The 27,760-nt window shown below is 55.7% G+C and overlaps 1 protein-coding gene across 1 annotated transcript; it reads left to right on the forward strand.

Moving 5' to 3' along the window:
• Positions 1-26,766, forward strand: LOC138061794 (uncharacterized). Its single transcript, XM_068915660.1, has 17 exons — positions 1-76; positions 1,164-1,398; positions 1,691-1,749; positions 18,487-18,548; positions 19,102-19,249; positions 20,091-20,347; positions 20,797-20,882; positions 21,959-22,029; positions 22,134-22,251; positions 22,464-22,564; positions 22,982-23,099; positions 23,308-23,408; positions 23,841-23,958; positions 24,172-24,272; positions 24,602-24,719; positions 24,961-25,075; positions 25,932-26,766. Exons 4-17 carry the CDS (start codon positions 18,522-18,524, stop codon positions 25,980-25,982), a joined length of 1,530 nt encoding a protein of 509 aa, XP_068771761.1. The 5' UTR covers positions 1-76; positions 1,164-1,398; positions 1,691-1,749; positions 18,487-18,521; the 3' UTR covers positions 25,983-26,766.
• Positions 26,767-27,760: the final 994 nt, after the last annotated feature.

Raw genomic sequence — 27,760 nt, forward strand, 5'->3', positions numbered from 1 at the left:
AGGCGGGGCCGGAGCGTGCGGCCCGCGGCTGCCCCGGCCCCGGCGCCGGCGCCGGCCAGGCGGCGTGTGCAGCCCGGTCAGGCCGCGCGCGGCGGGAGCCGATGGGGGAGCGCGGTGGGGCTGGGGGGAAGGGCCGTGGGGCGGGAGGCGTCACTTCCGGTGCAGGCGGGCGGGGGAGCAGGTGTGGCAATGGCTGCCGCCCGGCTGGGCCTGGCTGGGCCCGGTTCCCCCCCGCCGTCCCTCGGCCCCCTCCGCCGACGCCGACCCGCGTGGCGGCTGCCGAGCCCTCCCGCCGCCTGCCCCCGCCCCGCTGGTGCCCGCTGGTGGTCCTGGGCCCTCTGGGTCGCTGGGAGGAGTTTTGGAAGTAAACCCTGGGCTGTGGCGGGGGGCAGGGGCTGTCTGTGAGGCGCCCGGTGAGCCCGAGTGGTGCTTTCAGGCAGTGGTGCAGAAGTGCAGCGCTCAGTTGTTTGGATGGCTGTGCTGTGTGAGGAGTGCCCTGCTTCTTGTGCAGCTTGAAGTTGTGGGCCTGAAGAAGCTGTCCTGTCCGGGAAAGGGGAGAGGAGAGGGCTGTGAAAAGGGCAGGGCCGGAGCTTGGGGACGTAGGTGTAGGAGGAGAGTGTTTTTTTAAGGGCCCAGTGAGTGTGGGATAGCCAGAGAGTGTGTTGCAGGTGTGCCCTGTGAAAAGGGGTCTCTTTGGTGACAATGCAGATACTCCCTGGTGGAGGAGAAGGGATGTCTCGACAGGCAGCTTCAATGTCTGTGTAGTTTTAAGGAGGTGTCAACGCAGGGCAGCCCGAGCAGCCTGTAATACCTGTGTGTCTGGTGAGCTGGTGCGTAGAGCTCTGTGGGCACTGCCTCTTTGCCTGTCCTACCATGGAAGGAGCACCTGAGTAAGCTTGTGCTGATGCCCAGTGTTGCCGTAGCTGTGGGGGACCTGAGCGTCTTGTGTGCGTCCTCAGGAGCGCACAGAGACACGCGTGCGGTGGCCAAGGTTAGCCTGCGTACAAGAGAGGTCACGTGAGGCAGCTTGCTAGCTCCGTTGAGCAAGGAGTGGGGGTTGTCGGTCACGTGGCTTGGAAAGGGCTAAGGAAAGAAGGGTCTAGTGAAGCCTGGCGACTAATGCTGCAGAGTGAGGGAAACGGGTGTTGTTTGTACTTTGTTAGGCCAGCTTCAGCCAAGAAGGAGCTGCTGTGATGGTGAGAGGCGCTGCGGTTTCTTTGCCTTCCTTAAGGAGCCTGGGATGCCGGGAGGCCTGTTGCAGTGAGTCAGCTGCTCAGCACGGAGTTCTGATTGCCTGACTCCAGTGTGGTCACGTGCAGTTCCCCCTGTGTTGTCCAACTCCAGGTCAGCGGTGAGGAGCTCCACCCGCTAAGGAAGGTCGCCTGGGTCGAGGCTAAGGTATAACTTGCTGCAGCGCAGTGGTGTTCTCGTGCAGTGTGTATTGAAAAATACCCCTTGCCCAAGTATGTGAGGTCTCTTTTCCAAGTTGTGTGCTGACCCTTTTATGTGCCCCCAAGTCTCCAAAGCATCTGAGTGTGGGTTCTGTTTTTTCAGCCTTGAAGGGTTTGGTATTTCTGAAGGCAGGAGTCAGCCATGCTTTCTGCAGTGGCTCTGTGAGCACCTTCCTGCTGGCTGTTGCAAGGGCCTTTGTTGCCGCTTACTGAAGCCAGTGTCACCTTTTTGTTTCCAGGTTTGTGCATAAAGATGAGCAATCGGAAGAAGAATTCGCTGAGAAGGCCTGCCTAAAAGGTACTGTGGCAATGTGCTGATCCAGTGTAGAGATGCCAGAAGTGTGTTGCCCTCATAGGAACGTATCTTTCAGTCCTCCAGAGCTTGGAGAATGACAGCAGCCCCCAGGTGCGCTACCAGGGGGTGCAGACAATCTTCATCCTCCAAGCGCCCAGGAAAGTGCCCCCATCGGGCTTCTCCTGCTGAGGCCTGTGTGCCCGCCTGCCGAGAGCCTGGCAGCGATGGCACGCAGCTGTGGGCCCTGGGTCACCCTGAGCATCTGCAAATTGGGTGTCTCCAACTCTCCGATCCACCCACTGTGCAGAGGACATGAAGTGAAGCAGGTGGCTCGGGGGCCACGTCCGGCTGGGCTTGCCCAAGGATGGAGACAGTGCAACCTGCCTGGGAAAGTTGTTCCCATGCCTGCCTACCCCCCTAGTCCTTTTTTTCCTCCCGTTTACCTGGAAGGCTGGGGCAGATAGGGCTGGCAAGGTGAGTGTATTGCGGGGAGCATGGGTGCCCGAGTTGGGCCCCGGAGAGGAGCTGCCTGCAGCTGGGAGCGCAAGTGGTGAGGGAGGGCATGGGAGCGTGTGTGCGCTGTGGGGCCTGGCAGCGAATGCGAAGGCAAAGCTAGTGGCTGTTGCCCTCACAGTGACATTGCAGGCATTCCAAGGCCCACTGTTTGCCTGACTTCCTGTCTTCCTTTTGGTGGGCCCCAAGGCTCTCTGTGTCCTTCCTGGTGCATCCCAGCTCCCCCCATGTGCTTTTCCATGTGCTCAGGCCACTCGGGGTGCCTTTTGGTGCTCCCCAGTAGCCTGAGGACAGCATGTGCCCCCTCAGTGCGCTCGGTGCTGTGTGGGAGCTCTGTGGGGTCACATTCAGGGCATAGGGATGGCATGGCCAGTCCCCAGCACCCCAGTGAGCAGTAGCACACACAGAAGGATGGGCAGGATGTGCGTGAGCCGGCCATGCTGACTCCTGCCCTCCCTCGCATTATCGGCACCAGGGAGGTGGGCACGGCCATGTGGCATTGCACCAGGGATGGCCTCGTGCCCAGGATTCTGTCAGATGTTCGCTAACTTAAGGGAGCCTGTAAAGAGCAAGGACTCCCGGTGCAGCACGGCTGCCCCCTTATAAGTGTTTATTGCTTGCTCCTACATGGCAATCTTACAGGCTGCTTTGCTTTGGCCCAGCACTAAACTGTTATCCTTCACTCCCCTTGGGCTCAAAACTAAGTTGCTGTCTTGTGGCTCCCGATGCCTCGATGCCTTGTCAGTCACGGAGGAATGGCAGTGTGGGCATCCCCTTCTCACCGACTGGTGTCCAGGGGGCAGTCCGGAGCAGGGTCTTTACCATATAGGGTGGCATTAAGCTTTCATAATTCTCCCTGTTGTTCCCCCCGAAAGCAGCAGCTTAAACCCCTCCCCAGCTGTGTTTTATCCAACAACTTCCACTCCCTACAACTCCCTTTTCTACTTTTTGATCCCTAATTTCCCCACTGTTCCCCGGAAGTGGTGAGAGTTTCTGCGGTGTCATCCCATTTTCAATCACTATGTTCCCCCACGGCTCTGCAGTGAGTTGCCTCAGGCCGCGGATACCCCAGGGGGTTGCCGACTGGAGGGAGGCACCAGCGCATGCTGCTGGCATGGGGGCTGTGCTCTCCAGGAGGCCCCGTCTTGCCTGCAGGCTGTGACATTGTCCACCCTTTGACACTGTTGGAAACCTTTGTGATTTGAAATATGTAGAGCTCAGTTTTGCCCAAACCATTTTTCCAGGATTCATATGCAGGATACATTGGGATGGGAGAGGTGTGTGATGCAGCCTCAGCGTGTCTGAGTTGTGACAGTTGTTGTGTACTGCAGGACAAGATTAGCGTATGAGCACACACCTGTTACCTCCGCACAGAGTGAAATGATGACAACAAACATTATATGTTGTGAAGTAAGCTGCATGTCCCAAGCTTTCCAGAAAACCATGTCCACAGGGATTAATGTGCTTTATATTGTTACAAAGGTCCCCAGGCATTCACCGCTAAGTCTGAATCAGACTCTTATACAATGGTTTATTTCAGCTCGAGCTGGGTGCCTCCAAAGAGGGACCGAGAACAAAGAAATGTGGGGGTGATTATACTCCTTACAGTCTTATTTCCCCGCCTGCCAGTGACAGTCTCTTCCAGGCTTCTTTCCTGAGTGGGTGGTCTCTATCCTTTTGATTGGTTCATGTCTACATCCCAGGACAGTTGCTGCTGTTCCTGCTTCACAGCGCCTTATCTTATCCGGAGGTTAACCGAGACCTCTGTCCATTGTGTGCTGGGTCTTTGAGGGCTGATTTGAGAGCTGGTTCTGCAGTTGTTCTGTCAGCAGTATGCCACAGGTTTGGTTAAAGTTCAAGCTTAGGCCTGCAGGCTTCACTGCTCCAAGCACTGATGCTAAGTTGAATCAAGGTTATGCCAATGGAAATGACAGTGGTTTTCTTACAAACCCCCCATTTGTTTTTCTGGCTGTTCGTCTTCGTAATCTATCCATTTTCCAAGGCGAGCAGCCCGCCTCCGAAATTTGATATACAATGCCAAGGTGAGTGCAAAGCACACGATGCCTAGACAGAGCAGAATCACTACAGGATGCAGCAAACGATTATGGAAGGCAGAAGCGGTGGGAGACCACCCAAACAAAGTTTCCCACCATTGACGCGCCGCGTCCTTTTTGACTCTTTCAAGTCTCATTTGAATTTGTTGTGTGTCATGCTCTACGGTCATCAGTGTGCTTTTCCCTGTTTCTTTGACCTTGTGGAGCAATGTCCACAGTTGGTCATGGTGTAGTACTTCCTTCACTAGATGGAGATTCATTCCAGTAGGTACTGGTGATCTCAGAATTCATGACTCAATGAATAATTTTCCTGGAGTAACTGAGGAGTTGTTACTGGGCTTGGATAATTGCAGCCACGTGCCTTTAGCATTGTGAAGTTACACACGCGCAAATTTAAACTCTTATTGTGATCTAACATTACCCCATGCTTGTTGAATAGTGAGGACAAAAGCAGTTACCACTTTTTGCTCCTTACTGAATGTAAACTTAGGCATTTGCCCCCAAGCTTGATATTTCCGTTCCGATACGGCACTCTTTTCCCATATTAATGTTTGGATTTCTGCTGGAAGCATACCATTCTCCCCTTCCCTTATTCCTGAGGCAGCTATTGTTTGTAGCCAAAGTTGGGCTTGAATGCAGCTAAGGGCAAGTGAGGTGTTTCCTTGAAGTACCCCTAACGTGTCTATTGTTAATCGGTGGTCTTGCTCATTAATCTCCTCCCTCCGAGGTAACAGGTCTGGTATCAGCCATTGTACTTTCCCTGCTGCGGTCAACGATGATGGCAACGGATGTTGCAGCTTAAACAAATCTGTTGTGGGTGCGCCCAATTTATTCATCAGCACTTCTGCATCGATACCATTTAATACACCTAGGCCAGTCCCCATCAGGCCCGTGATGTGTCGTTTTCTTAGGTTTTGTTCCCTGCTGTTTAACCATGTCTCCCATGCAACGTATACGTTTTGCAAGAAAGGCGCGCGTTGGGGCTTGAGCCCTGTGATGTTTACTTGCAAGCTGAGTTCTACTTGTTTGAAGGACCAAGTTGGATTAAGCAGCACGGTTTGTTGACCTCCTTTCTTCATCACGTACGGTCCTATTAGATATGTCCAAAGTTTTAGTTTAGGGGTGGGAGGTTGAGTAGTGGGAGTAATGCTACTAGTGATCGTAGGAGTAGTTAAGTCATGTTTTTCCTGACACACAATGCGACCGTCCATAGAAATGTCATCGAGACTCGCATGAGCGTTCACAGGAACCTCTGTACAACATTGTTCAGCATGACAGGTCATACTACAACAACGGCCCATTTCTTCTTCTCTTTCCAATGTAACCTTTTTATCAGCAAAACAGCAAAAGATGTGCTTCTCTCTGCGACCCCTTGTCGAGGCTACCATAGTTACCCATGTAGTATGTGCGGCATTCTTGGTAGCAGCCTGTTGCCGTACCTAAGGATCTGTGGTGAGAGCCTCCCAGCGAATTGCTCTCCGTCCTTCCATCGCTTCCAAACAACATCCTCTAATGAAGAAGACTCTTCCGATAAGCATTCTGGTGGATTGTGTGTTTTAGCATGCGAATGAGGAGCCCAGGATTGCCGCTCAGCAATTTTAACTGCAAAATAGGAAGACACAAGTACAGTGTACGCTCCTTCCCACTTTGGTTCCCATGTATGCTTTCGGATGTACCTTTAACTTAAAACCTCTGGCCATTTTGAGGTTAGGTTAGGTTAGTTTCTGCACACACCTTTGCTCATTTTGTTTTCGCTGTCCTATTCATTGTGACATTGATCACAGCTGGATACTATTTACTTGGAAACTGCATATCTCTCTGGAGCTGCCCAGGAGTCTTTTTATTTGTGCCGCAACACCTTCAATTCCGCCTTGTCCTTTTTCATGGAGCCATGGTGCCACAGGTAGCAGATCTTTCCTAGGCAATACAGGCTTACCTCCGATTGTCCAAATTCCAGTTTTGCCTCGTCCCCCTCCAAGCTGTTCCCACCTCTCCTTTTCTTCCTTGGTACATTCTTTGTCATGTATGTTGGATAGCTGGGACACATCTGGTCCATCCATCACAGTGGGGCATAACAAAATATCCCATTGCAAGGCAGCTGCTCGGGCAGCTGAATCAGCAGAATTGTTCCCTTTTTCTACGGTGGGCCTACCTTGGCGATGTGCAGGGCAATGAGGAATAGCACTGTGTTTAGGATCTTGAATAGCATCCAGCAGTTTGCGGACTTGTGGGCCATTTGTGATGTTCTTTCCGCCGGAGGTTAAGAACCCTCGCTCTTTCCATAGTGCCCCTACTGCATGACAAACTCCAAAAGCATACTTTAGTATGTTAGTATACTTGAGTACCCTAGTGCATTCACGGTAATGTTTTTCTCCGTCGCTGGGCAAGGGAAGCAGGGTAGCTGGATTCAATGTATTACAATGTTGTATAGTCACATTGTCCATCATTAAGAGAAGTAGTTCATATTTATGTGCTCGCTGTGGAGCTGGAACGTGAGACACAAAATTCTTCAATAACATTTCCACTTTGTGTGGGACGTGTGCTGTCAGAGGGTGTCCCAGAAGCATGGTTGGACATGTCTCAACAATGATTGCTGCAGCAGCCACCTCACGGATACGTCCAGGAGTCCCCAAAAGGATGGCATCCACTTGTACTAACTAATATGTGGCTGGTTTGGGTTGGGGACGTAGCATTGGAGTCAGCACTCCCCTGGCAACCCCTTGTTCCTGAATGTACAGCTGGGAAGGTTTTTTTATAATCAGGGAGCCCTAGAGCCAGCGCTTTCCTTAATGCCTCCTTAATTTTCTTCAATGCCAAATCTCTCTGAGGTGTCCACTTTACAGGTTCTCAGGTGCACCCCTCTGAGTGTGCACTGCAGAAAGATTCCAGGATTGCTGTAGAGATATAGGAAATGCAAAATCAACCACCGGTGAGGGGACACTGCGAGCGGTTCAGGAGATGCAAGCGTTGAGGAGAGACACGAAGTCAAGTTGCTGTTGTTAGTGCTTTGTCCAGGCTCCTGCCAAGGTTTCTTAGGAAGGCAGAGATGCCCCACACGCTCGTGGCCGCAGTCACTTTGCATGGGGCGTTCTCCTGCACCTGGAGACACTGGCATTAAGACACGTGTTTGGTGAAAGTCCCTCATGTCATGTCGTGTCGTGCAAGAGATGCCAGAGTCCTGCTGCTTTTCCGTAGTGGGAAAGAGTCTGATTGTGGGGGCCCAGTCCGACAAGCAGCTGTGCACAGACACACTCTTGCCTTGCCTCGTAGCCCAGCTGACTGAGCCCAGTTGCCCTGGGACCCCGTGCACGTGTGCGCATGATGGTGCTTGGTGGCAGTGCTGCCACCTCAGTGCTGCAGGACCTTTTGGGAGCGTGGCCTTTGTGAAGGTCTGGCCCAGGTTAGTCCCTCCCTTCTTGTGCGTTCCTCTCTCGCTGCGGCTCCAAAGACACTACCTCTACCCTGAGGACGACCGAACTAACTGTGAACTAAGGCTCCTGTAACTGCCCTAAGACTACTGGAACTGTGACTAACTACACACTAAGACTACTGTAACCAACGTGAAGCTACCTAGCCTAATGCTACCCTATACCGTGAACTACCCTACAAGAAGGAAGAAGAAAAACTCAGAAGAATAACTAACAATAATACCTATAACTAATAACTGTAATGCTACTAGGAACAGAAGTAATAACTCTACCTAATGATAATAATGAGAAGAACTGTGCCCTACACATAGAATATTCTCTGTGAACTAAGAATCCTCTACCTAACTGTAACTAACTGTCAACAACTACACACTAAAAATAGGCTAACCAACCCTACACTAAGAAATCTTACTACTAAGAACCTTAATGCTCCTAGAGTAACCCTAATGCTAAATACTATAATAATCCTACTCCTAAAAAATCTATCCTATAACCTAACCTGTAGCCTAAACAGAGGTGTGGCAGGGTGGTGGGAGCTGTTCCCGGGTGCTGTCTCCGTCCCGCAGTGGAGGTGGAGGGGAGTCGTGGGAGGGATATGTCCCCGCGGTGGGCCCTGTCTCTGTCGGGCAGATGTTGATGCCCGGCAGCCCAGGGTGGTCCAGGAGGTGACGGGCGGCCCGGTGATCCTCGGCGTGCCCCGGCTGGTGGTCAGCGGGGGGCCTCCTGCCGGGCTAGCACCTCCTCCTCCTCTTTGGCCCCTGCGGCAGGTCCACGAGGCACAGGGCAAGCTGCCCCTCTGCGGGGTCCACCTCCATGGGCTCCTCCTCCTCCTCCACGGGCTCCGAGGCGGCTGGGGCACTCTGGAGGAGGGCGGCGCGGCGGTCCCAGACGGTGGCACCCACCTTCCTCTTGATGCGCAGCGCCGCCTTCCTCCTGGCCCACAGTCGCTCCGGCTGGCTCATGGCAGGCAGGAGTGGAGAGCGCGATCCCGGGTCGTGTCCCACCACCGGCCTCTTGACAGCTCTGGGACAGTGGCGCTGAGGTCACTGTTGACACGGGGAGGCCGTGGTGACGGCATGCCTGACCCGCTCCCCAGTTGTGGGGGCCCTACCTGGCTGTGCCCCGCAGGGGGATGGTGGGGGCTGGAGGGTGCCCCCGTGGGCAGGGGACCATGGGGCTGCAGGCTGCTCTCCTTGGCCTCCTTTGCGTGGGCCCTCGAGCTTACTTGTGGGAAGAGCTGCTCTTGCGCCAGGGAGGTGGTCTTGGCCTCCCCGCGGGGGCTGTGTGCTCCAGCCCCTTTGCGGCCTGGGCCCCCTCTGCCAGAGTCGCTCCCGGCTGTCCCTGCCTGTGCTGGAGCGCTGGGGAGCCCCTGCTGGGACCAAGCCCTGCTGGCACGGTCTCCTCAGTGCCCAGCAGAGGGGCAGCCCCACTGCCCTCGACCTGCTGGCTGCACGCCCAGGCCACCCGGGAGGTGGCTCTCCTTCCTGCAGGGCGTTTTCCCACCACTCTTTCTTCTGACTTCCCCTTCCCACCAGCTTCTTGGGAATGGTTCCGGGCAGCACAAGACTTTCCTTCCCTTCATGACTGCTCAGCCTCTTCAGGAACCTCCCCTGTCGGATGCTGCCTGTTCTGCAGGAAACCCTTGGAGCTGTTAAAACACCAGTTGTTGTCAGGAGCAGCTTTTCAGGAGCAGCAGGAGTGTTCCGGAGGAGGAAAGGCAGGCCCTCCCTGGCTGTCTTTGCTGCTGAGTTTGTAGCCATCTGTTGCAGCACTGCAGCTGGGTGAGCGGTCTCACCCTAGCCCACGTTCGCCAAGGATGCTGCTGCTGCGTGACCACAGGCAGAGCCTGAGTTCCTCCAGCTTGTTTCCAGGCTGTGTGCATTGGAGTGCAGAGACTTGTGGCAGGTATGCTTTTGCCCTCTTTGGTCCTTCCCTCGCATTTATTGCTATGGCCTGACGTAGCAGTTGTGAAAGACCAGGGCCTGTGCGTGCCATGCCTGTGTGGTTCCCCCGGCCACTGTAGACAACCTCCTGCCTGGGAGCAGCTAGCTGCTGCTGGGCCCAGCTCTGCTGGGGGGCTTGTGTGACTCTCTGGAAGGGGATTGGGCACCGAAGCCTGGGCTGTGGCAGGGGGCAGGGGCTGTCTGAGAGCCCTCAGGTGAGCCCGAGTGGTGCTTTCAGGCAGTGTTGCAGCAGGGCAGGTGCAGAAAGGCCTGGAGCCATGAGAACCCCATTGGCTAGTCAGAGTCAGGGCAGCAGGTGCAGCGTGCAAGGAAGAGAGCAGCTGCTTTCTGTGCCGCTTCTGCGCAGTGCTGTTCTCCCCTCTTGGGAAGAGGGAGGGCTCTGGGCCTGGCTGGGGAAACTGATGGGGAAGGGAGATGGGTGTTAGCTGCTGTTGTGCTGTGCTGCAGTAGCGCAGCATTCAGTCGTTTGGAGGAACATGTGAATAGTGGACTTCTTGTTGTCCAGCTTGAAGTCATGGGCCTGAACAAGCTGTCCTCTCTGGGAAAGGGGAGAAAAGAGGGCTGTGAAGAGAACAGGGCCTGGGTTTACATGTGCATTCAGCAGGGATTCACCAAAGGGAAATGATGCTTAACCAACCTGACAGCCTTCTCTGATGGGACAACTGGCTGGCTAGCTGAGGGCAGAGCAGTGGATGTTGTCCAGCTGGACTTCAGCAAGGCTTTTGATGCTGTCTCCCACAACATCCCCATAGGTAAGCTCAGGACGTGCGGAACGGATGAGTGGCTGGTGAGGTGGACTGAGAGCTGGCTGCATGGCAAAGCTCAGAGGGTTGTGGTGAATGGCGCAGAGTCAAGTTGGAGGCCTGTAGCTAGTGGTGTCCCCCAGGGGTCAATGCTGCACCCAGTATTGTTTAACTTGCACATCAGTGACTTGGATGTAGGGACAGAGTGCACCCTCAGCAAGTTGGCTGATGATACTAAACTGGGAGGAGTGGCTGACACAGCAGAAGGCTGTGCTTCCATTCAGAGGGACCTGGACATGCTGGAGAGATGGGTGGAGAGGAACCTCATGAAATGCAAGAAAGGCAAGTGCAGGGTCCTGCAGCTAGGGAGGAAACACCCCATGGTCCAGTAGAGGCTGGGGGCTGACCTGCTGGAAGGTAGCTCTGCGGAGAAGGGCCTGGGGGAGTCCTGGTGGAGAACAAGTTGAGCACTAGCCAGCACTGTGCCCTTGTGGGCAGGAAGGCCAATGCTGTCCTGGTTCGCATTAGGCAGAGTGTTGCCAGCAGGTCGAGGGAGGTAATCCTCCCCCTCTCCTCAGCCCTGGTGAGGCCTCAGCTTCTCCCCAGCAGAAGAGAGACATGGAGCTCCTGAAGCGAGTCCAGCAGTTGATGAAGGGACTGGCGTGTCTCTGCTATGAGGAAAGGCTGAGGGAGCTGGGCCTCTGCAGCCTGGAGAAGAGAAGACTGAGCAGGGATCAGGGAGCAGTGGGCATAAGTATCGGAAGGGAAGGTGTCAAGAGGATGGGGCCAGACTCTTCTCCGCGGTGTGCAGCGATAGGATGAGACCTGAAATGCACAAACGGAAATGCAGGCAGTTCTGTCTGAACAGGAGGAAAATCTTCTTGACTGGGAGGGTGACTGAGCACTGGCACAGGTTGCCCAGAGAGGTTCTGGAGTCTCCTTCCCTGGAGAGATTCAGAAGCCGCCTGGACGCAGTCCTGGGCAATGTGCTCTAGGTGCCCCTGCTTGAGCAGGGGGTTTGGACTAGATGATCTCCAGGGGGCCCTTCCAGCCTCAACCAGTCTGTGGTTCTGTGCTTCTGTGATAGGTAGAGTTGTAGCGCTTTCTTGGTAGCTTCCTTTTGTCCTGCATTTGCTAAGGAGGAAGGTAAGTGGGTGGCCAGGAATGGGCACTGTCCCTGCTAGAGGAAGGAAAAGGAGGTGAGCAGAGCCCTGCATGGAGAGCATTTTCAAGTGCTCTACAGGTTAGAGCCTGTTTTTTCAGTGTGTTTCCAATATTCCTCGACACCAGTGTCCTTACTGCTTTCTGCCAGGCCCTTGCCTAAACCTAGATGGTAAAGCCAGAGCGTAATCCTCTCACTGAGGTGTGCACTGCTGTTGGAGGTGGAGGTGTCTAAGCCTAGGTTCATATTTCCTTGCTTCTGCCTTCTGTCCCTCTGTGTTTCTTGGCTGTGGCTGCTGTAGAAAGTCCAAGGTTTCCCCGCTTGTTTCTGAATGAGGAAGAGGAAATGGCTCTTGCTGTGTGACTGAGCTACTTCTCACTTGCCAAGGGTTTGACAAAGAAGGACAGAACAAGAGTCTCATGGATGGTGAGTGCTTTCCTAAAGCTGGAGAAAGGTGCGCGTCTGTAGAAGAGCGAGTCTTGTTACCATAGCCAGGTAGTGAAACTGTAGTTATCCCTGAGTGTGCTGTTGAGAAGACGGAACGGTACTTGCTCTCTGCTGGCAGGCTGCTGCTGGCAAGTTGTGACTGAAGACAGCTCGATGGAGACTTATGTTGTGCTAAAAGCTGACCTGGAGGAGATGGCCATTTGTTGCCCTCCAGAGTTTTACCTTCTGCTACACCAGACCATGCCGAATGCCAATATATTTGTATAGGAATAGAACTATAGGAAATAGTTGTAGTCGATAAGAGGGGGCCTTTGGGTATGAGGTGAGTCCCGCCCGGGTGTCCGAGCCGTACATCCAGCAACGTCCCATGAGCAACCCCTCCGTGTGGTCCCCAGGGCTCCCTGTGCAGTTTGGAGTGCAAATCCTTTATTAAATCTATCCTGTTTAACCCCTCGCCACCCTTGAGTGTTTGTCTGCGCTGGTATCCGACCCTCCCTTTCCTGCCTTGCGGACACCTTTGGTGTAGTCGGCAGGATACTGCTGTGTCCAGCGACTTGGGCCGTTTGAAAGTGCTCCTGAAGCTGCTAAGGACGCTCGCCAGCTGACCCCGGAGGTTGCAAATGCAACCGCGGCTCAAGCTGAGAAGCTGGAGCACCCATGTGCCTACTGCAACCATGGATCGAGCTGAGAAGCTCGAGCACCAATGTGCTGCTTGTGGCTGCCTGCATTGCACATCGCTGGTGGTGACAGAGGGGGCGGCGAGATGTCTGTCCCCTGGTGGTGCGGGCACTGGTGCAAAAAGCAGATGGGGATCCAGAAACCTGGGGTGGCAATATGTGGGACCCTGACAAGGCCCACAGTTCAGAGTCAGACACAGAGCCTGAGAGGAAGGTAGCTGCCCGGCTGGTGGCAGAGCAGCAGCTTACCGGAGCAAATGCAGCCAACTGGCAAGGGCCCACAACTGTTTGCAATTGTAAAGCATGAGAGGTGCAGGATATGCAGGGTGCTACAGGTAGCAGCCCTGTGAAGGGTTCTTTGAGTGCCTGTTAAGGTTGTGGGGTGATGGGGCAGATGCCTTTTACTTTACTAGAGAGGAGCTTGATAGGCTGGGGGCTCTGCCCCAGGATCCTAGGCTGTGCAACACCCTCCATACCCCGCAGCAGCAAAACTGAAGCATTTCCCCCTCCCTAATGGACTGGGTGCTGGGTGCAGCACGTTTAACTTGGCCAACTGCCACAGGCATTGATGGCTGGCTCACCAAGTGGACTACTATTGCAGCAGGCATAAACTAGCTGTGACAGTTCGGAATGTTGTCTGGCATTTATTGCGCCGAGTTGACTGGATTGGATCCCCATGAGCAAAACCTTAGGTCCAAAGTCAGGTGCTGTGAAACAACCTTTTGAAGCGATGGTGCTCCCTGTTTTGGGGGGCGAGGGACGGGGGCCGGTGACTGTGGGGGAAGTGGCAGTGCCGCTGTCTCTGCTAGCAGCGGTGTCCTCTGTGAGCAGAGATGGGAAGTCAGGAAAGAGGCAGGTAAACATGAAACAGAGACAGGGCGAGTTGCGGCACTATGTTCCGAGACCTGCTGCAAGCCGGCATACCATGGTGGGAGGTGGACGGCGAGCGGAGGTGGACAAAGCTGCTCGAGCAGTAGCTGCAGCTTCAGCCAGAGCAGCATGCACAGCCCTCGAGGGTGGGGGAGCACAGCGGGCAGCCTGGAGAGGGCGGCGGGGACCAGCAGCACCCACTGCCCGGCCAGCAGTGTGCACGGAGGGGGATCTGCCAGTGGCACAAATGGGGCCAGGCAGCATTGCACCCGCTTAGCTCCACAGCAGTTGCGGACCCAAAAGGGGTATATCCGCAGAGGACAAAAGCCTGGGGAGGTGTAGCAAGTTGATTATATTGGACCCTTCTTGGAAAGCCAGCAGCATAGATATGTCCTGACCACTGGAGAAACCTGCTCTGGTCTCTTGTACACCCACTCTTGCTCTGCAGCTACCCAGCCTCACACCATTAAAGTGTTAGAAGATGTGATTGGGTTACGTGGCTGCTGGTGGAAATCCAAAGGGATCGGGGCACTCCTTTAACAGGGAACGGCATTCAAAATTGGGCTGGAGAGCAAGGACTAGCCTGGACCTATCACATATCCCATAGTGTCAAGAGGATGAGGCCAGTCTCTTCTCCATGGTGCCCAGCAACAGGACAAGAGGCAATGGGCAGAAACTGAACCACAGGCAATTCCATCTGAACCTGAGAAAAATTTCTTGACTGTGAGGGTGACAGAGCATTGGAACAGGTTGCCCAGAGAGGTAGTGGAGTCTCCTTCCCTGGAGATATTCAAAACCCGTCTGGATGTGATCCTGGGCAATATGCTTTAGAGGACCCTGCTTGAGCAGGGAGGTTGGACTAGATGATCTCCAGAGGTCCCTTCCAACCTAAACGATTCTGTGATTCTGTGTGATACCCCACCACCCGCAAGGGGCAAATGAACAGACTGCTCAGAGAGCAACTGTGCCAACTGTCCCCTCCTGGTACCCTCAGGGGTTGGAGGAAAAACATTTGTCAGGCAGCTGCCTGCCTCAGGGACCGCCCACCACATGGCTCTACCCGATATGCTCAAATGTGCCAAGGGGGCCACAGGTGCTTAGAGTGCACCGGCTGCGCCCCCCAAGCCTACCACCCCATGCAAGCCATGCCCAGGAGTTCAGGGTTGGCTCTGCGATTGCCACGCAAAGAAATAACCCTGGAACCAGACAGCTGTCACCTTGTGAGCATGGGGATGGCAGTCGCCATACATGAAGGGTAGTATGGTTGCTTGGTGCCCTGCAATAGTGTAGCTGTCCAGGGGTGTGGATATCCTTGCAGGGGGTCATTGACTTGAATTGGCTTGAGGTGGTGAAGGTTGCGATCCATTACACTGGTTCCTAAGCCCTGTGAAGTACACAGGGAGACCAAATAGCCCAACGGATGTATGAGCGGATAGGGGTCCTCACAATCCCGGAAGGAGATTCCTTGCAGCCCACCCAGCAGCCAGGTGGTTTGGGGTCTACAGGGTGTGCTGTGTGGGTGCCTGATCTGACTAAACCCGGACAGTCGGGAGGGGAAATCATTGCATCAAACCCAACGTCTACAAGCTAATGAGCCTACTCCAAGTACTGCACGACGGAAAGTGCAAAGAATCAGCGTGGGTCGACCCCTGGCAGTGACTGTCGTCATGGCTGTCAAATTTTGCACTATGGGGAAAGCGCATTGTACTCCTGGCCTATATGTTATAATGTACTCTATAGATGTAGTACAACGTAGCTGCTTGTACTCCTCAGCTGTTAATTAAGGTAATGAGTGAAAGGCAGGTACGCACCTTGTCCACAGTTCCCAGGGCTCCCCACGCAGTTTGGAGGGTAAATTCTTTCTTAAATCTATGCTGCTTAACCCCTCGTGAACCTTGACAGTCTCTCTACGCCAGTATCCGACCCTCCCTTTCCCACCTTGCAGTCACACCATGGGATTCTTCCAGGCAGGTCCCTGGAGAGGCCCAAGTCTGCTCTCCTCAAGTGCAGGGTTGTGATCCTACTTTTTTGCCCTGCTCCCTCCTCTCAGTATCCTGAACCCCATCCACCATCTCATGGTCACTGCAGCCAAGGTTGCCCTTGACCTTCTCATCCCCAACGAGCCCTTCACTGTTGGTAAGTGCAAGGTCAAGCAGAGCCGCTCTCCCCAGGGGCTCCTTTCTCAACTTGTATCAGGAGGTTGTCATCGATGGTCTCCAGGGACGGCCTGGGCTTGCTTGTGCCCTGCGGTGCTGTCCCTCCAGCAGCTATTGGGTTGGGAATGAGGGCGGGAAGAGTATAATCTCCTTTTTCAGACCAGTTGCTGTGGCTGAAAGTCAAACAAGAGAAAGGCATGAGGAAACCACGTTCCTGAGGAAAGAATGGATCCAATTTAAAGGGGTCTTCATCTCCAAACAAGAGAAGCCCGGTTTCCCTTGCTGAGGATGGCCATTCCCCCTATGCTGAAGAGTGACCGCTATTAGCAGAGCACCAGCAGACAATGCCACGCCTGGGTATGCAGCATAGCCAGCCTGTGAATGGGACTGTGTAGCTGCAAAAGATAAGATTGTGAGTAGCAGCAAAAGGAAGCTTTTGACACTGGCTCTCCTAACATCCTCACAAGCAAGCTGATGAAGTACAGGCTAGCAGACAGTGCAGACAGTGAGGTGGACAGAAAACTGGCTGAGCAGCCAAGCTCAGAAGGTTGTCATCAGTAGCACAGCGTCTTAGCTGGAGGCCAGTGACTAGCGGTGCACCCCAACATTGGCTCCAATGCTGTTTAACTTACTCATCAATGACCTGGATGAGGGGACAGAGTGGCTGATGGTCCCAAAGTGGCAGGAGTGGCCATGCTGCTGCTGTGAACCATCCTGCAGTTGCTGCCAGCTCAGTCCTGAGATTCTGCATGTTAGAGCATTTCTCCGGAATGCCTCCTTCTTTCCTGCACAGCTTCTTGGGTGAGGAGGGTGGTGTGCAGTGAGAGAAAAGAAGTGTCTGTGTGTGTGTGTGTGTCTGTGTGTGTGTGTGTGTGCGTGTATGTGTGTGCGTGTAGAGGAAGGACGTTGTTCCTGGTTGTTCTCTCTCCTGCTGTCCATCAAAGGACAAGCTGGAACTCTTAGTCATGTAGACAAATAGACACAGAATTTGTTTTTTAAAGTTATCTCCTCTTCAAGTGGCATTTGCCTGGCCGGAAGGCAACCTGTGCTGCCTGGGCTTTTGGGATCCAAAGTAGGCCTGGGCTTGTGGTAAATAAGAGTTTCTCTGTTGTAGGTCCCACCTCTGATCTCTACCCTTTGGGGCACTTGCGTCCTTGTGCCCCAGAGCCAGTGCCCTGTCTTCAGTAGTGACCTGTAGCAGATGCTCAGGGAAGGTGTGAGAGAAGCAAGGAAAGCCGAGAATGATGATTTTTTTCCCCCCTCTGACACACTGTCCTTATTTGCAGCACTTTACGGTTATAGGAGCTGGGCCATGAAGCTGTGTCTGAACCATCGCGGTACCCATTTGTTGGTCCCCCTTGAACCCATGTCTATGTTTGCAACCCGCAAGCATTCAGATGCCCCATGTGACGCCTGTGAGGGAGGACTTGAAGGCCGATGCTGGTGCTGATCCTTGCTGGCTTAGCAAAGAGCTCCCTGGGGCAGGGGGTGGTGGGGTGGGGACAGCACCCTAAACCACCCAGGGCAGCTGCCCTCACTGCTGTAGGGCCCACACCAGCAAGGTCTGGGGGTGGGATCCCTGCAGCCCCTCTGTGACACGCTCTGTGACACAGTCTGAGGTCACTGTGGCATATCCCGCCTCACACCGTGACACCTCCCCTCTGCCCAGGGTGTGCCCAGCCCTCCCCACACTGCGCTGGAGTGCGGAGGAGGAGGAGGCAGAGGAGGAGGAGAGTGGAGGAGAAGTTTCCAGGCGGGAACTACAGGCACAACCATGCAGTTCCCGTTTGTGAAGCTGCCAGCGCTCAGGCTCCTCAGCCATGATGGTGAGGCCTTAGGGGCTCTTCCAGGAGCGCGATTGTGTAGGACACCAACTCCCAAACCAGCGTTGTGTGGGGAGGGCTGGTGGCTGCCATGGGTGCTTGCCTGAGTGCCCCGTGCGGATCAGGGATCGAGGTGGCCCCCAGGACTCCTGGGTGCAGGGCCTGGCTCTGCCCCTGCCCTCCTGGTTCCCCAGGCAGAAGTCCCAGCCACCGAGGGTCACTGCTTGCCTCGCAGGGCCACTGGCCACCCGCAGTCGTGGCTGGGCCAAGGAGCTGGAGGTGCTCAGGTGGCCGTGAGCAGCCTGTGGAAGCAGGCACCGAATACGGGGGAGCTGGGCCCTGTGGGGAGACCCCTGGGGATGCTCTTGGTGCCCAAGGCTGCTGTGGAGCACAGCACTGTCCTCTGGCCGTGGGGAAATCCATGGCCACCTTTCCCCAGAGAGAGGGGCTGCCCTTGGAGACCAGCACCTGAAAGCGGGAGGCAAGGGGACTCCTGTCTGAAGAAGGCGGAGGGGTTGTGCACCTCTCCTGGGGCTTGGAAGACCGCCTGAAACGCCCGCGCTGGAAATCAGCCGCTTCCCTTTCGACCAGCCCCGCCTGGCTTCTCTTCTGGGAGTCCAGTCACTGCTTGGAGCTGGGGCACACCCTCCCCCTGCAGATGTGAGATGGTGGCATGGCCTTGTCCAAAACCCTTCCGCTGTCTCTCTTTGAGCTCCAGCCCTCTCCTGTGCTCGCTCTGCGGCCAGAGGCAGCCAAAACCTGGCCTCTGCAGCCCGTCCTGCGTGTGCTTATTCTGCTGCATGCGTGATTACAGCTGCATCTGTCACTGTCCTGGCTGGGTACGTGCCGAACGTGGTGAGCTGGCTGGCTCAGAGCCTGATGTGTCTTTCCCTTGCTTTTCAGAGGTCGTGAGAATCTGGGAGAGCGTGTCGGAGTACATGCTACAGCAGATTGTGCTGAACAAGGTGGGTTGTCATCCTGCTCCTCCCCTCTGGCCGGGATGCTAGCTGCCCCGGGCCCCATGCACAGTGGCGCTGTGCGTCCCCTCCTTGGGAAGAAGAGAGAAGGTTCCCAAAGTGCACAAGGGTGTGACAGAGCAGCTCCTTTGTCCACTGGTCCAAAGGGTCCAGGGAAGCTGTAGGAGAAGAGAGGCTTCACCCCTTTCTGGGGCATTTGCAGTCCTCACTGCTGCAAAGGAAAGACCAAGCACAAAGCCTGGGTGCTCCGCAGGGCTGACTCCACTGCAGGCCACCCCTTGGCCCTTACGTAGCCGAGAAGGTCTCTTCCCTCAGGAACGTTTGTTCAGCTTTTACTTTGCATACCATTGAGAGGGTGCAAAGGAGGGAGGGGACAAAATCTGGCCTTCTCCCAAAGGCGTCTTCTCCAAAGCTTTCCAAGTGCCCCTCCAGCCCCCTTGTTCCTCCAGAGGAACAAGGCACCATCTTCTGGCCCTGCTGACTCCTCAGTCCATTTGCCCACCTGAAAACACTTTGTTCCTTTTTTCTCGCCGGGTGCCAGGGCGTGGCCCTCGATGTGCTTGGCATTTTCTATGTCCTGAGGAAGCACTGCAGTGAGGTGAACAGGGAGGTGATTATCCCGCGCTTTCACCTGTCTCCGAGAGTTGCACAGACTCATGGGCTCAGCTATGTCAACAGAGACATTCCTGGTAAGGCGGCAGAGCAAAGCCGTTGCTTCCCCTTGGGACATGTCTGGGGTGGGAGCTGAACGCAATGCAGAACTGACGGAGAGGCATCGCAAATTCCTCCCAAAGGGCCTGAGAGCAACTTCACCTTGTCCCAGCCCAACTGTTGCCCACCACGTAGTGACCTCTCGAGAGGGCGTTGGGGTATTCTTTTGTTTACTAGCACTGCATGCACGTAGACTGTCTGCCCCTGTCCTGCTTTGGAGCTGCCTCCATACCAGTCACTCTTAGGCCATGTTGGATGACTGCAGTCTGATGGAAATGTTTTGGAGCGGTTGTTTCTACCCCAGCTGAGAGGAAAGCAGTGCTGCCCCTGCAGACTGCACCAGAGCTTGTGCAGGCAAACGCCAGTGTTGCTGCTGGCTCTCACAGCCTCCTGCCAGTTCCAAGGGGGTGTAAGTCAGCTGTAAGGCGCCTTGCACCCGAGCTGGGAGCAAGAGTGTGTGCAAAGCCCCTCCCTGGCCAGATTTCCCTGGGCCTTCTGCTCCCTGCTGCCATGGCTGTGGCTGTAGTTAGACTTGGTTGATGGCTGTGTGCCACAGAGGCCTTGCGTTGGAGTGTGCAGGGGTTGTGAGCGGGGTCAGCCAAAGCTGGCACATCTGACGGTCAGCTCCGCGGGGACGGGCTGGCGGTGGCCAGACTAACCCTGAGGGCTGCTGTGCAGTCTTCTACGCATGCAGCGTGGGCCCAGCAGCCTCCCCGTGGCCATGGGAGCTGGCCACGTCTCCCCTTGTCCCTAGCTGTATTTCAGGCGGCTTCTGCACTGCTCCCTACCCAACTGGCTTCCTCTTTTGCTGTTTCCTAGACGATCTTGAAATTGTCCCCCTGGACTATGCTCTGCTGTCATCAGTGACGGCCCTTCCCGAGAAGCTAGTGAAGGAGTGCGTGAATGACATTGTGGTGCTGTTCAGCTGGGGCGTGGGACTCGGAGAGGATTACGACCTTGTTTTCAAGGGCATCGGTCTTCTGATGAGCCGAAACAAGAGCCTCACAATGAGATATTCCAAGGAGTTTCTCCTTGCCGTGGATGGCCCTGGAATTGTATTGAAAAGTCTCCTCTCTGTAAGTTGAGATTTGTCTCCCGGGCTCCCGAGAGTCCTTCCAAGCTCCTCTCAGAGGACTCTCAAGGTGATGTCTCTCGACCTGCTGCGGAGCACTTGGGAGAGACGTGACCTAGAGCAATGCAAGCTCCCTGTAGAGCTCCTTGCTCTTTGCCTTTGGTGCTCTCGGCAGCGTAGCAGAAGCTGGGAAGAGCTGTCTGCGGTGAAGCCCAAGCTCTTTGCAGCCTAGCATCCTGTTCCCAAAGGCCTGGGGAAAGAGGCTAGTTTCCTGCACAGCTGCGCAGCTTCTCTCCATTGCAATGCAGGGCTCCTGTTTGTGAAAGACATCCCTGGGGCAGAGTTTCCCTGAGGCAGAGGCAGCCTCTCTCACCCTCAGAAAGCTTTGTGGCCTTTGTGAGTAATGCGATCCCTTCCTTGGCCTCACCTCCCGTGTCTCTGTCCTTTTTGCAGAACCCAAGCACACAATATTGGGTGTTGTCAGGCAAAGACGCTGCTGCGTTTCCTGTGCGTCCTGGGGGGATCCGTGTGCTGCCAACGTGAGTATGTTTGCTTGTGTAGCCCGTGGCTGAGCAAGCGAGCAGCTTCTCAGCTCCTGCTTGGTGGTGCTGCATTGCCAGAGCTTGCCCGCTCGTGAGCTCGTTCAAGACTAGCTGGTCCAACGGAAGGGCTCCCAGCCAACTCCTTGCTTGCTCTTTCTTCTTTTGGCCTCGGAGAGGCTTCCCCTGGATTAATGTGGAAGAGTGCTGTGGTTTTTCACTCGCAGCATAGACTGGACCGAGAGAGGAATGTCGGCATCCTTTCTCATCAAGCTTCACCTCCTCATTCCCTGTCTTTGGCAAGACATGGCAAAAAGCTGTGAAGTCAAGACTGTGTCTGCTTTTGGCTGTGTGTTGTCCTGGGCGTGGCCACAGCCTCTCTGCAGTGGTGGGTCCAAGACCTGACCTATGCAGGTCCCGTGTGGGGCATTGCCCTGTCTGTTGGGAGACTCCAGGGAAGGAAAGGTGTCCTAAAGGCCACCTTCTGGGAGCAAGGCGGAGAGGAAGAGGAGGGACTTCTTGGCCCAGTGGGAGGCTGTGTCTAGCAGGGCTCTGCAGAGCTCGGTCCTGGCACAGTGTCCTGCGCACTGCTGAGCAGCACATCCCCTGACGACCCGAGGGTACAGAGCGGCCTCTTTACAAGCACTACAGCGTGAATCTGGGAGGGTGTGCCAGCGAGCTGGAGGGCAAGATGTGAATTCACACATGGATGGATCTAGGCACACTGGAGCAAAGGAGAGTACTCTGCTCTCCGTGGGCTCTGTGGAGGCGAGAGGAGAGAGCGTCAGAAGTGGCAGCCAGGAGGACTTGTGTTAGCATACCCTTGCTCCCGGGAAGGCGAGCAAAGCACTGGGACCAGCCCCTGGCAACTGCTCGGCCCATCGAGGCAGGAGCTCTTGGCTGTGTCGTGTGCTTGCCTGAAATGGGCCTCCATGGTGTTGAAGCGTCTGCACCTTCTGCTCTGGAACAGTAGAGACCGTGCAGGACTCTCATCCCTCTCTGAGCCTGCATGCTCCGCGCAAGTGGCAAAGGCAACGTGGAGTCCTTTCTCACAGCTGGGGTCTTCTTGTTTCTAGGTTTGAGATTAAGCCAGGGCCTGGGGGAAAAGCCAAAGAGCCTGGCCCCGAGGGATCCAAGCAGAGAGAAGGTAAAGGACCGTGCAGCTCCCAAGGCAGGACCGAGCAGGTCTGCGCACCCTCTTGCTGGAGAGCTCCCAAGCATGCTGTTCTGACGAGGTTTCTTGGTGCACAGTTACAGGGAGTGCTCCGCAGCAGCCTGACCACCGCCGAAAGAGGCGTTCTCCAGGCCAGGCCAAAGGGGCCAAGGAAGGAAAAGGGCAGCAGGGCAGCAGAAAGAAGCCTCTTGACAAGTGAGGCTCTTGGGGAAGTGGAGGAGGGCAACGGGAGGGTCCCGTCCTTGTGGGAGGCAGAGGTTTCCGTTGCACACGCTGTCTGCATTAGCTCTGAAGGGCTCTTAACGCCTCTCCCAAAGGCTGGTGTTTTCTGGCTGGACAGCAAGAGTACAGCAGGTCCTTGTGCGACTTTGTTGTCAGCTCCATGTTCTTGTTCATCTTCTTCCCAGGGAAGATTTTAGCCCCCTCTTATCCAGCATGAGAGGAAATCTGCAGTCGGCTACAGAGGACAAGCTGGGAGAAGACCTGGCTAGAGAGAGAAAGCAAGAAGGTAAAGTAGTGGAGGATTCCTGGCACAGGCTTGCAGGTTCCTCCTGCATCCTTACTGCCAGGGAATTAAAGGCAAAGTCACAAAGTGAAGCCTGGGACAGGAAACCATCCCTCCTGTGGCTCTGTTTGGTGGCAGCCGTTACCCTTCAGGGGCTCGTAATGGCAGCCTGGTGCTCCAAGCTGCAGCTGATCTGCTGAAGGACACTGCCCCACTGCACTCCATTCCCTCGCCTGTAGTGCCAAGGGCTCTTTCCTTCCAGCACTGACAGAAAGTGCAGCGGGGAAACGGGACTCCGAGGGAATCGGGACTACTGCCCCAGACAGTTCCCTACCAGGACGGAGCAGCCCTGCAAGCGCTTCTTGCCTGAGCTGCCTCAAAGAGGCTCTTGTGAAGAGCTGTCTCATGTCACACCTGCAGGGAGTCCTGCTGAGAAGCGCCTCCTTGCTCGAAGGAGGCTTTCGCCCGTGAAGTTACCTGGGCTCAGAATGGACACCAGCGTGGCTCAGCAAGGCCTGGGCATGCAACGCCCTGAGAGGTGAGGCGTGTGGAGAATGGGGCTGGGGCAGCGATGCGCTCTTGTCCTTGTGGCAGTGAGAGATTTCCGTTGGACACATTGCTCTCAAAGGCCCTTCACGTGTGTCCCACGGGTGGGCACTGTCTTGCTGGAGGGAGAGTGGGCGGCAAGGTTTTTTGAGACGCTCGTGTCATCTTCTTTTTTTTTTTTGTGATGTTCTCGTTTCCAGATCTGAGCTTGCACTAGCACACTCGGCCACTGAGGCCTCCTTCAAGGCTCTCCAGGAACAACAGCTCATAGGAGGCATGCCGAAGGAGAGTGAGAAAGGAGGTACAGTAATGGATGAGTCCTGAGACAGGCTTGCGGGTCACCTCTATGTCCTTACTGCCAGGGAATTAAAGGCACAGTCACAAAGTGAGGCCTGGGATAGGAAACGGCCCCTCCTGTGGCTCTGTTTGGTGGCAGCCGTTACCCTTCAGGGGCTTGTAATGGAAGGAGACCTCAGGGCAGCCTCGTGCTCCAAGCTGCAGTTGATCTGCTGAAGGACACTGCCCCACTGCACTCCATTCCCTCACCTGTAGTGCCAAGGGCTCTTTCCTTCCAGCGCTGACAGAAACTGCAGCGGGGAAGCGGGACTCTGAGGGAATCGGGACTACTGCCCCAGACAGTTCCCTACCAGGACAGAGCAGCCCTGCAAGTGCTTCTTGCCTGAGCTGCCTCAAAGAGGCTCTTGTGAAGAGCTGTCTCATGTCACACCTGCAGGGAGTCCTGCTGAGAAGCGCCTCCTTGCTCGAAGAAGGCTTTCGCCCGTGAAGTTACCTGGATTGCAAGAAGACACCAGTATTGGTCAGCAAGGCCTGGGCATGCAGCCCCCCGAGAGGTGAGGCGTGTGGAGAATGGGGCTGGGGCAGTGCTGTGCTCTGGTCTTTCTGCCATTTTGATGTTTGCATTGAGTACATTGCCTGCATTAGCTCCAAAACGCTCTTCACGTGTGTCCCAAGGGCAGGCACTGTCTTGCTGGAGGGCAAGTGGGCGGCAAGGCTTTTTGAGACGCTCGTGTCATCTTCTTTTTTGGTGGTGTTCTTGTTTCCAGATGTGAACTTGCACGAGCACACTTGGCCACTGAGGCCCCCTTCAAGGCTCTCCAGCAACAACAGCTCAAAGGAGGCATGTCAAAGGAGAGTGAGAAAGGAGGTACAGTAATGGATGAGTCCTGAGACAGGCTTGCGGGTCACCTCTATGTCCTTATTGCCAGGGAATTAAAGGCAAAGTTCCTCTGTGATGCTTGGGATAGGAAAGTGCCCCTCCTGTGGCGCTGCTTGCTGCTTGGGAAAGCCAATGTGCTCTTTCCTTCCAGCACTGTCAGAAAGGATGTGAGTCTTGCGGGGAAACGGGACTCCAAGGGAATCAGAATTACTGCCACAGACTGTTTCCTACCAGAACGGAGCAGCCCTGCAAGTGCTTCTTGCCTGAGCTGCCTCAAAGAGGCTCTTGTGAAGAGCTGTCTCATGTCACACCTGCAGGGAGTCGTGCTGAGAAGCGCCTCCTTGCTCGAAGGAGGCTTTCGCCCGTGAAGTTACCTGGGCTCAGAATGGACACCAGCGTGGCTCAGCAAGGCCTGGGCATGCAGCCCCCCGAGAGGTGAGGCGTGTGGAGAATGGGGCTGGGGCAGTGGTGTGCTCTGCTCCTTGTGGCAGTGAGATGTGCCAAAGCTCAGGGCATCTCTTGCTCTGGGGATGCTAATGCAACTTGTCAAACACACCCACATCTGCTGCAGAACCACCTGCTGCTGCAGAACCACCTTCTGCCCAGCTTGAGAGCACAGGGGGCAGAGCACACTCATGCTGTGCTGCTACAGACTCTGCCTGCTCTGTATTCTTAGGGTGCTACCAGCAACTCAGGGGAGAGCCTCGAAAAAAGATAAGAGCAAAACAGCTCAGCCAGGCAGCCACAAAGCGGAAAGCCCTGTTTGCAAAGGGCATCGCAGAATAGGACAGGTACGTGATCTGGCCCCATGTCACCACTGTGTCCTAGGGCACTGTGGAAATGTGGCGCCCTGTGGATACAGCTTCCCCCAAGAGCCCTTGCTAGGTGTTGACCTGCACATTCCGTGGCTTCTTGTGGATCTTGCTGTAGAAGACTCAAGTTTTTCTTTCTAGGGCCTTGGTCATAGCAGGAAGGCTTTTCAGAGCTGGCATTAGGCCCAGGCTATTGCTGTGAGCAAGGCTGAGGGCAAGGGGCAGGAAAACTGCCAGCGGCTGCGATTCCTGCTGCCTGCTGGGCCTGTCTCTGCCCTCCAGAAAGTCTGCCTCCTCTGCATGCAGCAGGAGGAATGACGCCTCCAGACAGCATGGCGGGAAGAGCTGGAGAGGCAAGAAAGGGCCGAGTGGGCAGAGCAGCAGACCTGCCTCCCAGGCGTGGGGCAGGTGACTTGTCTTTGCAGCTCAGCTGCTCATTCCCATGATGGGAGACTTTGTCAGTGAAAACTACGGGACCCAAAGAGCAATCTGCTGTGCTGCGGGCACATGGTCCTGACGCCTGCCTCGAGCTCCAGGACAGCCCCCGCCCAGGGTGCCTGCCCTTTGAGGTGGGACACGAGCTCTGCTCATTTTTAACCGATGCCTCAGGGCACACTGCCCACCCCCCGACATGAGAGGTAATGCCATCTTCCTGGGCTTCAGTGGCTGAAGGATGAAGCCTTTCTGGTTCCCGTGCTCGGGAAGAGCAGGCGAGGACTGAGTATGCTGAGAAAGGCTGCAGAGTGCCCGGGTGCCTTGCATGCTGTGCCGGGAGGGATACTTCCTTCAGTGGCACCTCAAGCTACTACACACACTTTTCTCCCTTGTGCAACAGAGGAGACACCGAGCTCCACTGGAAGGCATGGGGAAAGGAGCCAAAGCGTAAACCGGCGCAGCTCTCCCTGCAGCAGTAAAGTGTGCAGAGCCCCAGCGTGGACAGGCGCAGCTTAACGCCGGGGATCCAGGAGCGGGTCAAAGATCCCGGCCCAGAGCCATGGGGCTGCATAGGACATCCTCTGATTTCTCCTGGCCAGGGAATGCCCCAAATTAGCCCTTGACTGCGAGTTCCCCTCCAGAGCCCCAAGCGACTGCTTTGGGCTTGGCCTGAGTTGAGGACTGGGGGTGCAGATGGGACTGTGGGGGTGCAGGGCTGGGCTGGGCTGGGCTGGGCACAAAGGGTCTCAGCGGGGCTGAGCGCGACCTTGTCCCTGCCGCTGCAGCCACAAGTCCCTGCCAGCAAGGCAGAGCCACCGTCGGCTAGAGGTGGCTAAAGCCTGGTGGCAGGAGCCAAAGAACAGGGGAGAGCAAAACCCCTGCAAGGCTCACAGTGAGGAGCAGCTGCTCTGGTGCTTATGTCTGAGCAGGTCTGGGGCTTTTCCTGCCTGCGTTGCCCTGCCTTCCCCGACCAGCAGCCCTGGGGACACCGGGGCTGTCACTGGCACCACCACCGCTGAGATGGGGCACGTTTGAGCTTGGCCGTGAACCAGGCACCCTGACACCCAAGGGGACGTGCCTACACCTAACACTGAACACCTCTCCTTTGGCCTCCCTAGCACCAGCAAGAAGAGGCCCTTGCAGCCCCGGAGGGGAAATCAGTAGCAACTGCTGCTGTGTGAAGGGGAGACCAGCCTCTGCAGGGAATAAAAAGGCAGGTGCTGCTCTGAAGCCTGTGAGAGATGCCAGAGTGATTTTTAGGGGCAGAAGGGAATAACGTGCACACACACCACACTGCGTGCCTCCCCACCACAGCGTGCATCGACAGGGCATGGCATGTATATATGGCCCACATGTGCACGTCATGTGCACATCAACAGCACATGCAGCGCGGCATAGGCATGTACACAGCCTGCGGTGTGTGCACAGACCCCACTGTGGGCACATGCACCCTGCAGGTCGCGTAGGGTGTGGGCAGGGAGGCATAGCCCTGTGCCCTGCCCTGCTTGTGCAGCACCTGAACTTGTGCAATGTCAAGGGCCCTCCGCCTGCACTGCTGGGGCCAGTCCCTCGGGGCACCACAGGTTGCCTCTCACTTGCAACGGGGTCACCTGGGACTTCCACACCCTGCCGCTGCTGGGAGGGCTTTTGCCCTTGTGTCCAGACTGCTCTTATATGGGAGGGGGGCGGGAGGAAGGGTGGGATGTCTCCTAAGCTGGAAGAAGATCCATCTATTTCCCAGCCCTGCTAGACGACTTCTCTACGAGCTGCCCCAAGAGTGGAGGGGACTGACTGGCCAGCAGCTCTGCAGCAAAGGCCCTGGGGCTCCCGGTGGGCAGCCCGGGGAGGTGCGTACTCTGAGCCCACACCACAACCCTGCTGCCATGGGCCCAAGAGCAGCATGATGGGCTCTGCAGCCCAGTTACCTCTGGGTGACTTTCCTGGGCAACTTCTCCCTCCTGCAAAGACTCTGCAAGCAGGGTCCACACCCAAAGGACAAAGGAGTCCTCTTGGGCAAGCCATGCAATAGGTAGCTGTGAGTAGCACGCAGCTTAGCTCGGCCTCCATATGCTTGCGGAGAGGGTGAGGCAGCTGGGCGTGGGCGAGGGGTGCTTTACTGGTCAGCTGCCTGGGCAAGGCTTGGCCTCTCACCCTCCTTGGCACAGGCTGATCCTCCACACTGCTGACACCTGCTGCCTGGCCTCTCTCAACTCCATTTCCAGCCATTAT

Source organism: Struthio camelus, chromosome 21 (assembly GCF_040807025.1).
Source record: "Struthio camelus isolate bStrCam1 chromosome 21, bStrCam1.hap1, whole genome shotgun sequence".
In the NCBI taxonomy this organism is placed as follows: domain Eukaryota; kingdom Metazoa; phylum Chordata; class Aves; order Struthioniformes; family Struthionidae; genus Struthio; species Struthio camelus.

Coding starts and splice junctions, on each gene's coding strand:
- LOC138061794 (XM_068915660.1), top strand. CDS start 18,522: ATGCTACAGCAGATTGTGCTGAACAAG. Junction 22,252..22,463: donor AGAAAGAAGCCTCTTGACAA/GTGAGGCTCTTG, acceptor TCTTCTTCCCAG/GGAAGATTTTAGCCCCCTCT. Junction 24,273..24,601: donor AAAGGAGAGTGAGAAAGGAG/GTACAGTAATGG, acceptor TCACACCTGCAG/GGAGTCGTGCTGAGAAGCGC.